Raw genomic sequence first — 14,981 nt, forward strand, 5'->3', positions numbered from 1 at the left:
AAGATAGTGTCAAACACCAAGAAGAACCTGAAATTCTAGTGGAAAAGGAAGGAAAGAACCGTCTTTTTGATCCCTGCCACTGCCAAAAGACGCATATGCCCAGACGACATAGTATGAAACACGAAGAGAATCGTGTAATTGGGAGAAAAAGGCAAGGGCAAAAGCACCTTTTCCACCACTTATGAACAGTAGTAACAGTAACCAGCCAACCGGCCTTTCGTATATAGTATAATGTGCCATTAACATATGCAAGCACAGGCAGACAAAGACTGATAATAGCAAAAGGTTTTATCAGACTTAATGGAGAAGCGGGTAGCCGTTGTGGGAGCTGGGATCAGTGGCCTTCTTGCCTGCAAGTACACCCTCTCGAAGGGCTTTCATCCCATTGTTTTCGAATCCACTAGCACCATTGGAGGCGTATGGACCAAGACTGTGGAGACTACAAAGCTCCAAACTCCTAAAGCATTCTACCAATTCTCAGATTTTCCATGGCCATCTTCAGTGACAGAGGACCATCCTAACCAGAATCAGGTATTAGAATATGTCCAATCGTATGCTCGCCATTTCGACTTGCTCAAGCACATTAAAGTGAATACCAAAGTGTGTGGTATAGAGTATGAAGGCCTATCTGAGGATGAGATGGAATCTTGGAGTTTTTGGGGGGGCACTGGAGAGCCATTCAACTCGGAAGGGAAATGGAAAGTTATAGTAGAAGACAAGCAAAGCCTTTCCACTGAGGTATATGTGATTGTGGATTTACATTTTCTCTATGTCATGTTTGCTCTATGTCATGTTGTCAGACAGTTTATAATAATGTTATACTAATTGAGTTTGACAGATTTATCTGGTAGACTTTGTGATCCTCTGCATCGGACGATTCAGTGATGTTCCAAACATTCCTGAATTCATTCCGAACAAGGGACCGAAAGCATTCCATGGAACGGTTATACACTCGATGGAATATGCCGACATGGATTACGAAAGCGCTGCTAAATTCGTGACAGGAAAGCAAGTAACAGTTGTTGGGTCTCAGAAATTTGCAATGGACATTGCAATGGAATGTTCAAATGCAAATGGTGATTAAAGACGTGATCATTACTCATAGTAGCATATGACTTTTAATCTTCAGTAATTATTAATTAGTTGGTGTAATTATCAGGGATAGAAAATCCATGCACATTATTGTACAGAACAGAGCACTGGAATTTTCCAGACCTCCTTCCATGGGGTGTGCCTCTTGCATTCCTCTACTTCAATCGCTTCTCGGAGCTTTTGGTTCATAAGCCGGGGGAAGGCTTCTTGCTCAGTCTCCTTGCAACACTGCTCTCACCTCTGGTAAACATGTGATCAAGTTTACGTACTATTCAATCTGTAAAGAGTGATGTGTATTTAATTTGCAAAAATATATATTGAACAGAGATGGGCCTATTCGAAATTTGTGGAAACATATGCAAATAAGAAGCTAGGATTATACAAGTATGGGATGGTACCTAAGCAAAGATTCCTTCAAGATATTAGCTCTTGTTTGATAGCAGTAGTGCCTGAAAATTTTTATGATCGAGTACAAGAGGGAAGCATCATACTCAAGAAATCGCCGGGCAACTTCGGATTTTGCCAAGAAGGCATTTTGGTGGAAGGGGAAGTCTCGCCTCTGACGACGGAGTTGGTCATATTGGCTACAGGATTTAATGGTGAGAAGAAGCTCAAAGATGTCTTTGTGTCTCCTACCTTTCAAGACTACATAATGGGATCTCAAGAGGCCATATTACCCCTCTACAGGTTAACTAGCTACTTTCAAAAGTTACGGTAAGTCTATTGTATATATAGGCTAGCTACCTTCTCTTGTACATGTTTTTTTTTTTTAAATGTTTTTTAAAGGAGTTTTAACAAGAGTATCTAATCAATGGTTGAAATTGATAGACAGTCTAGCTTCGCAGCAGTACGTATGGTATTGTCTAACATACATTTCATCCAGGCAATGCATAAATGGACGAATTCCACAACTAGCTGTGATTGGATTTTCCGAGAGTATCTCATACTTGTTCACCTCCGAGATAAGATGCAAATGGCTTGCCGAGCTTCTCGGAGGCGCATTTAAGGTGCCAAACATAACAGAGATGGAAACAGATGTGAAGAGATGGGATGAATACGCGAAGCGATATGGTGGAAAATACTACCGGAGATCATGCATCAATGCCCTTCATGTATGGTACAGTGACCAATTGTGCAAGGACATGGGATGGAATCCTAAGAGGAAGAAGGGACTTCTTGCTGAACTTTTTGAACCATATGGCCCAATGGATTATGTTTCCCCTTAAAATCAACCATTCCAGATTTTTTCGTGTGTTCCTCACTTTTTTGGCTTCCCTTAATATGCATGAGATTGATTTTCTAAATTTTTATTCTCGGCAATAACTCGCTAATGTTAGACTATGCTCCATCAACCCTGCTATCATTCTTCCCATCATGCCACTTCCTCATTTATTTTGTTAAGAAAATGATGGAGAGCAGGGATCTATGTATAATTTTACAATCGAAGCGACTATTACATGTTTTGAATTCAAAGATCCAAAATACAACTGATGATTTTTTCTTTTTGAACCAAAATATAAAGCTAACTGATCGAACTACTACATATATAAGCTACCCATGACAGCAATCACAGCATGACATCTTCCACAAGGCAGTTTAAAAAAGATTCAAGAATTCTAACGGAACCGCTTGTAAACAAAGACTTTTCAGAACAGCTCGAGAGACAACCACCACAAGTACTGGTCGAGTTGGTAAAAGATGCTGTTGTGAAATTTTAATTAAAACTCACAAGTGCACGAATCGTCGTTAGTATAGTGTGCAAGTACGAGGTCGTTCCAACTGAGGATTGATAATTAATTTAAATCCTAACCTAATTAATCCAAACACTACATAAACAATCAAGATAAAGAAGATATTGTTTTTAGATTTTCGAATAAAGAAATAATGTGAAAATTAAAGAAAGAAAGAAACAAACAAATAATGATAAAACTTAGGGTTTCAGAATCGACCACTAACAATCCTATTTATGTTTCAATGCAATTAATAGATTTTTTTGCTTCTCTAGCTAGATGATAATTCCCGTATCTAAGTCCTTCTCAGGTACTCTAGACCATAGTTAGTGTATGATGCTCTCCCTCTCGGGTAAAGATCGTATATCCTAACTATGCAGTTTATCCTTCTCAGGTATAAATTTAACATGCAAGACTCATTACGCTTTAGAAAACAAGGGAATCAAGCAAATCATTAGTCTTTCTCAAGCAATAATGTAATTTCCCACACTTAATCACAAGAAGCTAATCAAATTATATTGCATCTCTGCTTCAAATTTGTCTTCCAATTACTATATGCAAAGCCCTAAGGTGATCAATCAAAGAACTTAAACATAAAGCATCAATTCAAATAGTGATTAAGCATTCATCATAAAGAAACTATAAATTCATCAATAAATCATCAAAGTACATAAACAATCATGATAGGGCATCATCCTAACCCTAGAAAAAGTTCAACAAAAGATAACTAAGTAAAACATAGGAAAAACATAAAAAGAATGGAAGGGGAAAAGCAAGGGAAGATGGATGAGTCGTCTCCACTCCATAGGCATCTACATTGTGCTCCCGAGACTCCGTTTCTCATGTAAATTCGTGCTCCCTTATATAGGGAAGATTTCTGCTCATCTTTGGCTTCATGTTTCCTTGTAAAACTTGGGTTTAGATTCCTTTCTTCATTTGGAATGGGAAAACCTTGAAATTGTTTGGCGCAAAAACCAGTTGGCTTGCAAACTGTCTCTTTTGAGCGTGTGTGCAGGCGTGCCAGCACCGTGGGGTGCAGTCGTCGGGGTAGTCCCTTGACCTGACTTCTTCTTCAAGCGTTTGTGGATGAGGAGAGCACCGACCTCGCCACAAGGTTCTTCTCTAGCCTTCCGGGAAAGGACTTTCTGCCTTACGGAGAAGGACTTTGGGTGTGATCTCTTCGCGTCACCGAATCGATACTTAGTATTGTAGACTAAGCAGAACAATCACTGGGAAGTTTGGAGAAAGCACGGGTTGCGCTAAAGCGTGACTTTAGCTTCGCTGGGTTGCGAGGGCGTTACCCTTGCTTCGCTGGCAGTAACGGTGGCGGTTGCGCTCGCAGTCGGCTCCTGGGGAGACTGGGACTGGAAGTACGGTCGCCGGGTTGATCTGGTGATGCTGACAGTCGGCTCATGGAGAGACTAGGACTGGCGGGCGGTCACCGGGTTTCAACGAGGTTGAAGGTTTGCTCCGGGGAGACTTTGTAATCGCTGGGATTGATTGATTTGAGAGAGGTCCTTTTCTGTATCATCTTTAGCCTCTATATATAGGCCGCTTGCTGTAGATCCACCTTCCAAATAGGAATGAAATACTATATTTAGGCCACAGTTATTGGCCTTGAATCAAATCAAAACTCTTAATAGTTTTGATAACTATCATGGGCGATAATTAATAATTATCTGCCTCTGTCATCGCTAGAATATAGGCAAAGATTAATTGCCTCTTGGAGTCTTGGATGCAATCTTCTTGGCCGCGAGCTGTAGGATATGCACGTCTCTTAGTATATCTCCGCGAAGATTCCGTAGCATAGTGGCATGCAGGAATATATACCCCTTGCAATTAAGCATGATTGTAACTTACTCAAACTGCTCCACCTTCATGAAACCTTAATTGCATGGAAGACTTGCTCGCTTGCACACCATTGGTAGCGAATGATGGCCCACCATAGATAGTACTTAATTACATGAGTACTCTTGAATATAAGTGGAGAAGGACAACACGTTGCCATGTTTGATTGCATGGGAACTTTCCTTTATTGAACCATGCATGAGCCACCGTACATGCATCATGTATATATATTCCTCTTTGACCACCATCAAGCATGATTGCATGCTTCCATATATGCCATTGCACATTAATTGCATGGGAATATATGAATATTTGCATGGGCACGTTATTGTTCTCTCTTGCATAATCTTGGTAATCAAGCATACAAATCACCATTAATTATCAAATATTTGATAATTAAATAGTAAATCGAGGAATATTCAGATTTGCTTCGATATTGCTTGGCCTCCAAGTAGGCCTTATTTTAGCCTCTAAACGATATTTTCCGAACTTGTCGAAAATAAATAGATTGGGCCACGGATATTGGCCCGGTTTTCTTCGAGTCCCCCTTGTCAAGAAAAAATGTTATTTTGGGTTCAAACAAAAATATCTCTTGTAAAAGTGGGAATAAGTTCCTCATTGAATCCTTATCTGAATTAACTTCCTTGAAACATTAGGATTGATGATCTTGTGCCACGGTACATGAGTTCTCCACGAATGTTTGTAAATTCCCGAGCAGGTTTTCTGTTCTGACCTATCTTCACTCAAATAATCATAACTTTCTCCAGAAGTATCGAAATAGAGATCCGTAAAATTCTACAGAAAGTAGACATCCGTAGATTTCCATACATATAAGGTTCATTGTCTGATTCGATCTGGGTAACTCCCAGTAATTCGGTGAAGTTGGATGTTCTGCACAGACAGATTCTGGGACCTGAGCGTCTTTCAATCTTAGTTAGCTCATTTTAGCTTCTTTTCTTCTCTTTATGAGACAAACCTACAAAAACACTATAACAACATAAATGACTCGAAATAAGGAGGACTAAGCATAAATACTAAGATTAAGAGGCAAAGAAATATAGGAAAATATGAGCACATCAGATGCCAGGTGTGGAACCCGCACACCTGATTTCGAATCCAGCCGACGCTGATTAGAATTAAATCTCAATCTATTCTTAGCGACCAGGGAGGAGGAAGCGTTCTGACATGATCTCCTGGCACGGATTAGTCTCTAGGCCTAGGAAGTCTTTAAGAAACTATGTGATCTTACCAAAAAAAAAAAACACAAAACACAGCTCGAGAGACAAACTATTGGCAAAACTACGTTCACTCAAAACTACTTTGGGGAGAAAATCAAATATAGACTTTCCAAACTTCTTCTTTTTTCTTTTTTTTTTTGTTCTGAAAATAGACTTGTTTAGACAATGGGTGGTTCTGGTTAGGGTTGTGCAAAACACGGTACAAACCGATCAAAACCAACGGGTAAATATGGTTTGGTTAAGGTTTTTTAACTTTAAAAGTTGAAAGCCAGTTCAATACCGAACCAAACCATTTATGAATTGGGTTGGTTTGGTTTCTCTTTTGCTTAAACTGCGGAACCCGAACCGATCGGTATGTTTGAAATATAATAAGAAAAAAATTTAAATATATATATATATATATATACAGATCCTATCCAGAGCGGAGCTCCGCTTTGAAAATTAACGTGTGAAGTTCGAGTTTTCGGTCACTTTTCTGTCGCAGATCCACATCTCGACCGTTCAGTTTTTAGGTACTAGTGTATTGATCGTCTCTGCAAATTTTCAGCCAAAATGATGATTGTTAAGGCATTGATTAGTGCCTTAAAGCTAGTACGGTTCAGGTTGACAGATTCAGTCCGTCCATTGGTTTAAACGAGTTAGATGCCTTAACGATCATCAATTTGGCTGAAAATTTGCAGAGATGATCTATACAGTAGTACCTAAAAACTGAACGGTCGAGTATATATATATATATATATTTATTTGTCCAGTTGTTCCAAGTAAGTTCTAAATATCCAATTATAACTTTATTCTCAAATGATATACTACCATATCGAATCCAATGCCCAAAAGCCTAGAAGTCTAATATAGTAATATATAATCGTTACGATTAATTTCATCCTCTCATATCACATATCTCAATCTCTAACCTTTAATATTACCATATTAAGCTAGTATTTATAGCTAAGCCATATAAATTTGCTATTTGGACCTCCCATACTTAGTACACCTCTAATTTACTTTTTAGAATACTTAAAAGCTAAGTAGACTCCTTATTTTTACCAAAACACCCTTGAACATGAGAAACAACAATCTGTTACTCTACTTTTTATCTCTGTCTTCAACCATGAGAAGAATAATGAATCAAAATCACATGATATTGCTTTCTTATGAGTAGGTCTCTTCTCCACCAAATTAGTTCTCGATCTTGATATGTTGCTGGAATCCTTTTGAATTTGCTAAAAGAAGGATTTCAAGGGTTTTGGGTTGGAAGATCGAGTAATAACTATATTATTATATTTAGGGGAAATGCTTATTTACCCAATTTTAGCTTAAAATTTGCCCACTTGCTCCACTAACAGTTTTTTAACCTCATTTACCCAAAACACTCTAAGAGATTATTTCTCCTTTACCCAATTAATTCTTTTTTTATTTTTTTATTTATTTTTGGGACTTTTTTGCCCTCTCCTTCTTTCTCACTTAGAAAGAAAAGTCATCCTCCACCTTGCTGTGCTCCAGTGACCAGTGGCCGGCCGCAGACTGTTAACCGGTAACCGGAATCCGGCAATCGATGACCGGAATCCGGCCACTGGACTGTTAACCGGATTCCGGCGTCTGAATTTATTGCCCCCTAATAATACCCAGTAACCATATTATTACCCCCCAGTAATCATATTATTGCCCCCAGTAACCATATTACTGCCCCCCAATACTCATATTATTACCTCCCAATAATCATATTATTGCTTCAAATAATCATATTATTACCCTCCAGTGAATTGCATAAACTCCCAAAACCAAAATGAATACACTACAGGCACAATTGATCAATTTATATGCATATTATTGCCCCCCAATACTCATATTATTGCCTCCCAATAATCTTATTATTGCCCCGCAATAGACATGTATAACTACTCAATAAAACTTTTTTTTTTCATTTTTCTGCCAAATTTACCCAAAAAAAAAAACAAAATCAAGCCGGACGCAGAACCCGGACCCTGCGGCGACGACACCGACTGCATATCTCAAACCCCAGAACCCGGACGACATCCCGCACATAATCGAAACCCGAGAACCCGGACGACGCCGTCGGAATCAAAACGAAATCAAGCCGGACGCAGATCCCAACCCTGCGGCGACGACACCGACTGTAGATCCCAAACCCCAGAACCCGGACGACATCCCGCTCATAATCGAAACCCGAGAACTCGGCGGTGACGACGTTGCGGTTGCTATAAGGGTTAATTGACTTCTCCGGCGGGTCAGTTTTGGTCTTGCTTGACTGTGAGTGAAGGAACGGCGGAGAGAGAGAGAGAGAGAGAGAGAGAGAGAGAGAGAGTGTGATAGGAGGTGAGAGAGAGAGAATTTTGTAATTTATTAATTAGTTTGGTGATAAAAATGTCACTTGCATTTAAATTAGGTAGATGGGAGTAAAAAACTCTTAGTGGAGCAAGTGGGCAATTTTTTGCTTAAAATTGGGTAAGTGGTCACAACCCCTTATATTTAATGAATTTAGTTTAAAGAAATTCCAAATCAGATTGTTTTGAATTTATTTCTATATTAAATAAGGGGCTATGTATAGAAATTATTATTTTTACTTAATTATTTTAGGTAAATTATAAAACTATATTTAAAAAAATAATTGAATTGAATGTTATATTTAGGGAGGTTAATAAGCCTATTTTTTTTTTCCAATTTTTCTCTCTTTGTCCTTATTTTCCTTTTCATATGACTTGACAGAGTTTATTAATAATTGAAAAAAGTTGGAGCTCCAAATATCAAATTTGGAGGTCCAACTAGAACCAACCTTAGACAATTAAAGTCCAAACTATCCTTCAATGACAAATGATAAAATTTCTCCTCTACTAATTTCTTCTTCCTAGTCTCTTTGTAAATTACAATCGTTCTATTTTTCTCTTCCTATACCCTTAGTTTTAACTTATTTTCTAGGTTTTGCAACACAGACATAGGCATTGGCATAGGGTCTTCATCGCAACTCATTTGTCTAGACGCAAGATAGCAACTATGCTCCGCTCCTCTCAAGTCATCACTCAATATCAAAAATGTCAAAGAATATAAATTTATAATTTCCATGAAATAACAAAAATATTACAAATCTTCTATATATCTAGAACTCGCGATGATATTGTGCTCCAACAATAGTGATTCTTGGTTCATAAATAGTGTATGGATCCTTCCAATCGCCTTATAATTTGTCAACTCTATGGGATCAAAATTCCAAACCTATCTATTTTTTACTTTTTGACTCCAACAAATCTCTATTAGTTGAAACTATATAGAGATCCCGCGCTTTGCTGCGCGTAGTATAATTGCATTTAAGTTATAAATTATCCTGTAATGGTTTCAACTCCACATCTTTGTCTGGTTCCATGTCCGTTCCATGTTCGCAGCATTTGTTGGTTTAACTCCACATCCTTTACTGCTTTCAATTCATTTTGTAGTTTCAATTAAACAGGCTTTGCTAGTTCAACTCCTATTCTTTTATTAGTTTCAATTCCACATGCTTTTGCCAGTTTCACCTCAGTATCTTTTGATGGCTTCCACTCCTTAGTACTCACTGTTGACAACTCTAAACTCCACATCCTTTGTAACCTCATACATATTACCAAAACAATTCCACAAAGAAAATCAGAATACTCTGTGATGGGCATGGTCGAACAACATATATATTTTTTTTTTGGTCAACAAATATCAGGAGATCGAGGGTATTTAATTAATTGGTTATGTAAGAAAAACAAGTTAGAGCCGCATCCCTTTCTCTCTGCTAGGGTTAGGGTTAGGGTTCTTTGCTTCTCTCTCTCAACGTAACAATGAGTTCCGTTGATGCCATGGCCGCAAGGCTAGCTTCATCTCTCGCGATTGCTGAAGGAAAGAAACAGATTGACCTCCGTCCTACGCAAGGCCAGGGTTTGCGTCAGGCAGAGGTTTTCATGGTGGGAAAGTTGCTCACAGCTCAGGATTATAAAATCCGATCTTTTCTTGGGATGTTCCGCAATGCATGGCGGATCAATGGATCCCTGCAGGTGGATGAGGCAGAAGGTCGGAGGGTCCTGTTCACTTTGTCAGATCCTTCGGACCGAGTTCGTATCTGGAAGGGTGCTCCGTGGAGGTACAATCATGCACCGGTGGCGCTGGCATGTTATGATGGTGTGATACCCGTGGAAAAGGTTCCTCTGACCATGGCCTCATACTGGATAACACTGCAATGTATTCCCCCTGCGTTTAGGTCTGAAAGAGTGATGACTATGATTGGTTATACGCTTGGGGATTTTCAAGAGATTGATAAGACTGGGAAGAAAGCCGGAAAGCTTCGCATTCGGGTGGAAATCCCACTGAACAGGCCGCTGCCATTTAAACGGTGGTATTTGGTGGAAGATAAGGTTGAGTTCCTCTGCAAATTCAAGTATGACAAACTGTTCGGCCGGTGTTCCATCTGTGGACTGGTGACGCATGTCGGCTTGGCTTGCTCGGGGCCGGCGTTGGAGGAGGATGATGACGGGGCTGAGAGGACGGTACTGGGATCGCAAACTGCCTTTGCACCGCCGACAACTTTGACTGGAGGTATGCAGATGCCGCCGGGATCTTCGGCGTCGAGTTCGGGGATGAAGGGAGGCAGCAGCTCGGGCTTCAATGCTAGGGTTTTGATTCATGGCAAAACCCTAGTGTTTAAGACCCCTATCCCTCAGCCTGTCGTAGAACCTCCTTTGAGTTCTTTCTTGACCAAACCTCGAAGACAAGTGGTGATCAGAGAGCTCCAGGAAACTGCTATGACACCTGAGAGAGTTACCGGTAAGCGTCGAGGCCGGTCTGAGGAGGGAGTGACTATCTCCCCAAAGAAGCTAAAGCTTAGCCTGGCTGTAGGTAAGCGTAATCTGAACTTGGAGCCGGAAAACCTAGGTTTGGTCTCCTTGCCGGAGGAAGGAAACTCTAGTAGTGCAAAGAGGAAGAGAGGCCGTCCGGTTGGCAGTAGGAATAAGCTGCCATATGGGAAGAAAAAGAAAGGTGCAGCAAAGGATGAGGCTAGGCAAGTGCAGAAGGCTCCCAAAATGAATAAGGTGAAGGCAGCAGCTGCTGGTATGAGCTCCAACTCGAAAGGGAAGGAGCTAGTTATTTACTAATTTTCTTTCAGTTGGGTATGAGCCTGTGTGAGAGGGGACAAGCTTCTATGAGTCTTCTATGACGTTTCTAGTTTTTAGTTTGTACCACAATTGCGTGATTGGCAAGCTAGGGCTAGTTGAATGATTTCCTTTCCGTAGGAGGCGAAGTTTGTTCTATTCTTGTATAAGCTCGCTTAAATGTGAGCGTCTCAGAGATTCTTAAGAGTTTGCTTTGGTTTAGATAGGTAGTTCAGATTTTCTTGCCGGATGGCTTATGTAAACTTTGTAGACTTTAGCCTTTGGCTGTTGATCTAATGCATTCAACTTCTATTTCAAAAAAAAAAAAAATTAGGAGATCGAGAATCACTATAACATCGAGTGATGATAACGCCCGCGCAGGGGGGGTGGTTTGATTCCCGAAAAGATGAAACCAGTATATATCTATCTCTAACTAACTTCAAATCTTTAGCAACTTGTGCTAGCTTTATACGCCTCCACATCTTTTGCAAGATTAACCTAAGAAATAGGCTAGGACAGAAAAACAAAGGAAAATAAACCAAGACTGTCCTGCAAATTGTCATCTTACGCCTCCTATAAATGGATCATGTCATGCAAATTGTCATCTTACTGTCAACAACACTGACTAAAATGCGTAGCCCAACTAAATAAGAGATCATACAGATCTGAAAAAATATGTATACCTTGTACAAACGTATTATCAATGTATCAGGCATTAGTGAAGCACTTATACTTAAAAGAATCAACATTGTTTTGTATTTATGTACCACTTCTAAACAGTGATGTCAACATTAGTAAGTCTACTTATTGTTAGAAGGACTTAGAACCAAAAAGGTTATTGTAGCTCAAATCTAGCCTCGTGATTAGCATTTCCAAGTTTCCTAAACTTGTTGAAATTACACCAGTTAACTAGTTGACCTGCAGAGCAAGAACACTAAGGTTTTTCAAATACCACAGCTCAGTTGGTATGCTTGCCGTTGGATGATTATGATAAAGCTACAAAAATGAATAGCAAACACAAAACCCAGATAAAAAAAGCATATAGATTTAAACTGTGATAGAAAACCATGTAAGAAATGAAAAAAAAAAAAAAAAAAACATGATTAAGACAATTTTCAAGTAATGGCAATGCAGTAAATCACAGTAAACGACCGGGGCAAAAACGTCTGAGCACTATTTTTAAGGAAAACCTTCCTTTAGTATATATACTAGGTAATGTGTCTGCGCTTTGCTGCGGGTCTCATAGTTGATTAATTTAGCTATAGTTATGTATCGTAGTTAGGTTGCTTTTGATTAAAAAAGTTGCAAAAATATGGGGGATTTTTTTGGGGATTCTCGTTCTTACTTTCTAGATTTTTGTATTGAACGCATGTGGACCTTCATATCCACTGGCTTTTCAAATTCTACAAACCCCACGCTTCATGAGGAAGAGAGTTTAGGGTTAAGATTTAAGTGCTCTCTTGTCTAATATGAATTTATTATAGCCAAAGAGTATACAACAACGAAGACCAAGAGAAATACAAATAGGAACGGCCAAATGGCTAAAGAGGCGGAAGGCGACAACTAAACCTGTAAATGGACCTGATTTTGATCCGGACCCGCTCCAGATCCGTGGCTATTGGACGGGTTTGGATCTAAAATTTTGATCCGTTAATGATCCGAATCCATTAACCCGTTTATTTAACGGATCAAATACGGATTTAGGTCGATCCGATCCGTTAATGATCCGGCCCGTTGTCGTAATAATACAATATTATTTTTATTACTATATTATTATTTTAAAAAAATATATAAAATATAAAATATTAAGAGCTGATGAGATTGAAGCTAAAGTATTGATTTGAAAGTATATTGGTTACCTTAATTTATCGGTGTAAGGAATATTTTGATAATGTAATTCTACTTTTGGTGATACTCTTCATGTTGTTTTAATATTTTATTAATATCTTATGAGGTATCATGATATAAATTTAATATTACTATTTAAAATTTAAAAATATTTGAAATTATAAACAGATCGGATTGGCGGATCAGGTATCCGTTAATCCGACGGATACACATTTGGATCGAGCTATCAATGATCCGCCGGGTTAAAGGATTTAGGTCGATCCGATCCAAATCCGGTCCATTTACAGGTCTAGCGACAACACGGGGCGAAGGAAAGAGCAAATGAGTGTGGAGGCTGCTGACAACCAACAAACTGGATACATAAATCAGAAAAAGAAAAGGGGTTAAACCCGGATGCCCAAAAACTCATGGTATTTTGCCCATTTGATCCAACATCTATGTATTTTGCCCAATTACACAACTTTTAGGGGAAAAGACTCATAAGGGTAGTCCTTTCTAAAGTAGTGCCTAGTATATCCTATGCTGACTTTTGGGTTCAAAATTCACTTTTTCTTAGAAAACCCTGTTCCAACTTTTGAGAAAAACAAAACTAGCCTTCAACATGCCTAAGTTTTTCACCTAACGGCTCCCTGCCTAACGGTTACTTTAACAGGCGGAATCACTGCTGCTTGTTTCTATCCAAAGCTGTGGCAACGTTTTACTAAGCTAAAGGAAATCTGAGCCTAAAGAGAGTATATGATAATGGCAGATCACAATTAGTAAAACAACAGATAACGGATAACTTTGTTGAAATAAAAATTTGATGAAGTGGGTGAACACACTGAAATTATTTATATAAACATAATCACATGCTAAGAATTCAGAGCCTCATTCTCAGGTAAACAGCTAAAAAGCTGTTTAGCTATCCATGAGACTGAGTTACAGTACTTACTTGTAATGAAAGCACACTTCACACTAGACAGGAAAGAAAGATCACACTGCTACTTCTTGAGAGAAGACTCTTCTGCTCAAGTTCTTAAGCTATCTTACAGGTTGTGGAAGTTTTTGATGTGTGGGGCTTTTTCGATGCCTTTACAAATGAAACTCAAGCTCCTTATATAGAGAGCGGACTCCAAACTTAAATTCAAAAACATAAAATATACAGTTCAACTCCGTGATTTCCTGCTTTCCTGAGTGCTCCTGTTGGTGGAGGTCGGACAAGGAAAAGGCAGGTTCCCTTTTGGGTGAAATGTTTTTCACCTTTCCTCTTTTGAAAAGCAAAAGTAGCTTTTGGGAAGAGTCCAAAAGTACTTTCGGTGTTTTCTACACCTGCTGCTTCACATGTTCTCGTCTGTTTCAGAGTGGTGGCCAAAGACAAAGGAGTTGTTGTCTGTCTGGGCCATACGAGTGGTTGTCGCATTGTCCTCGACGTCTGTATCAACATACATCTTGTAGTGGTTGTCAATTTCAAGTTTTTTCACCCATTGCATGCATGCCATTGTCGAGTCTATCTCATTTCTGGTGAGAGATAGGAATAGGTCACTGCTGACTACGTCAGGGTGATCGTAAGCAGTGATGATTGTCTTTTCTCCTGCTGCCAGGAAGGTATTGTTGACATCTTCAGAGATGATCTTCTTGATGTAGTCTAAGGCCATGGCTTTCATCCATGGGATGCTTGAGTTTGGTTGGCCATTGTATGCTACACAGGCTGGTTGAAGATATTTCCTTTGAATAATTCTCACATAATGATATGGAGGAATATATTCAACCTTACCGTTTGCCTTCTGGATCCATTCTGGAGGAGTGGATCTGAACTTCAGTCGAAGTGTACAGTCATTTTTTCTGATATTTTTGACTGTGTTGACAATGATGGGCGGCAAACCTTTTAGATCATCATTTGTTTTGCTCCATAGATTATGGACAAAACCATTTTCAACAAGCCAAAGCTTGTGTTCTTGAGGATGTTCACTCTGAACATTAACCAAGTATCTTCCAACGTATGCTCCTGAGACAATGAAGAGGGTTGGAGGAACAAGGTCTTCTGAATTGTGTCTTCCTATCAGATTGTGGAAATCATGCCAATCTGATTCAGTGAGTGCCATGATAGGGATCCTAGCACTTTCTGG

General features: G+C 39.2%; 1 protein-coding gene across 4 annotated transcripts; it reads left to right on the top strand.

The window, feature by feature from the left end:
• The first annotated feature begins 133 nt into the window (after positions 1–133).
• Positions 134–2,564, top strand: LOC133740543 (probable flavin-containing monooxygenase 1). 4 transcript variants are annotated; one of them, XM_062168501.1, is made up of 5 exons: positions 134–738; positions 839–1,076; positions 1,160–1,335; positions 1,418–1,806; positions 1,976–2,564. In XM_062168501.1, the coding sequence occupies exons 1-5, from the start codon at positions 301–303 to the stop codon at positions 2,316–2,318; spliced, it is 1,584 nt and encodes a 527-aa protein (XP_062024485.1). In that variant the 5' UTR covers positions 134–300; the 3' UTR covers positions 2,319–2,564. The 4 variants fall into 4 exon arrangements, with proteins under 4 accessions (XP_062024485.1, XP_062024486.1, XP_062024487.1 ...); XM_062168502.1 differs by having other exon boundaries at positions 1,418–1,800; XM_062168503.1 differs by having other exon boundaries at positions 1,418–1,779.
• Positions 2,565–14,981: the final 12,417 nt, after the last annotated feature.

The sequence above is a fragment of the Rosa rugosa genome, chromosome 3 (assembly GCF_958449725.1).
Source record: "Rosa rugosa chromosome 3, drRosRugo1.1, whole genome shotgun sequence".
NCBI lineage: Eukaryota > Viridiplantae > Streptophyta > Magnoliopsida > Rosales > Rosaceae > Rosa > Rosa rugosa.

Coding starts and splice junctions, on each gene's coding strand:
- LOC133740543 (XM_062168501.1), top strand. CDS start 301: ATGGAGAAGCGGGTAGCCGTTGTGGGAGCTGGGATCAGTGGCCTTCTT. Junction 1,077..1,159: donor GGAATGTTCAAATGCAAATG/GTGATTAAAGAC, acceptor TGTAATTATCAG/GGATAGAAAATCCATGCACA. Junction 1,336..1,417: donor CAACACTGCTCTCACCTCTG/GTAAACATGTGA, acceptor TATATTGAACAG/AGATGGGCCTATTCGAAATT.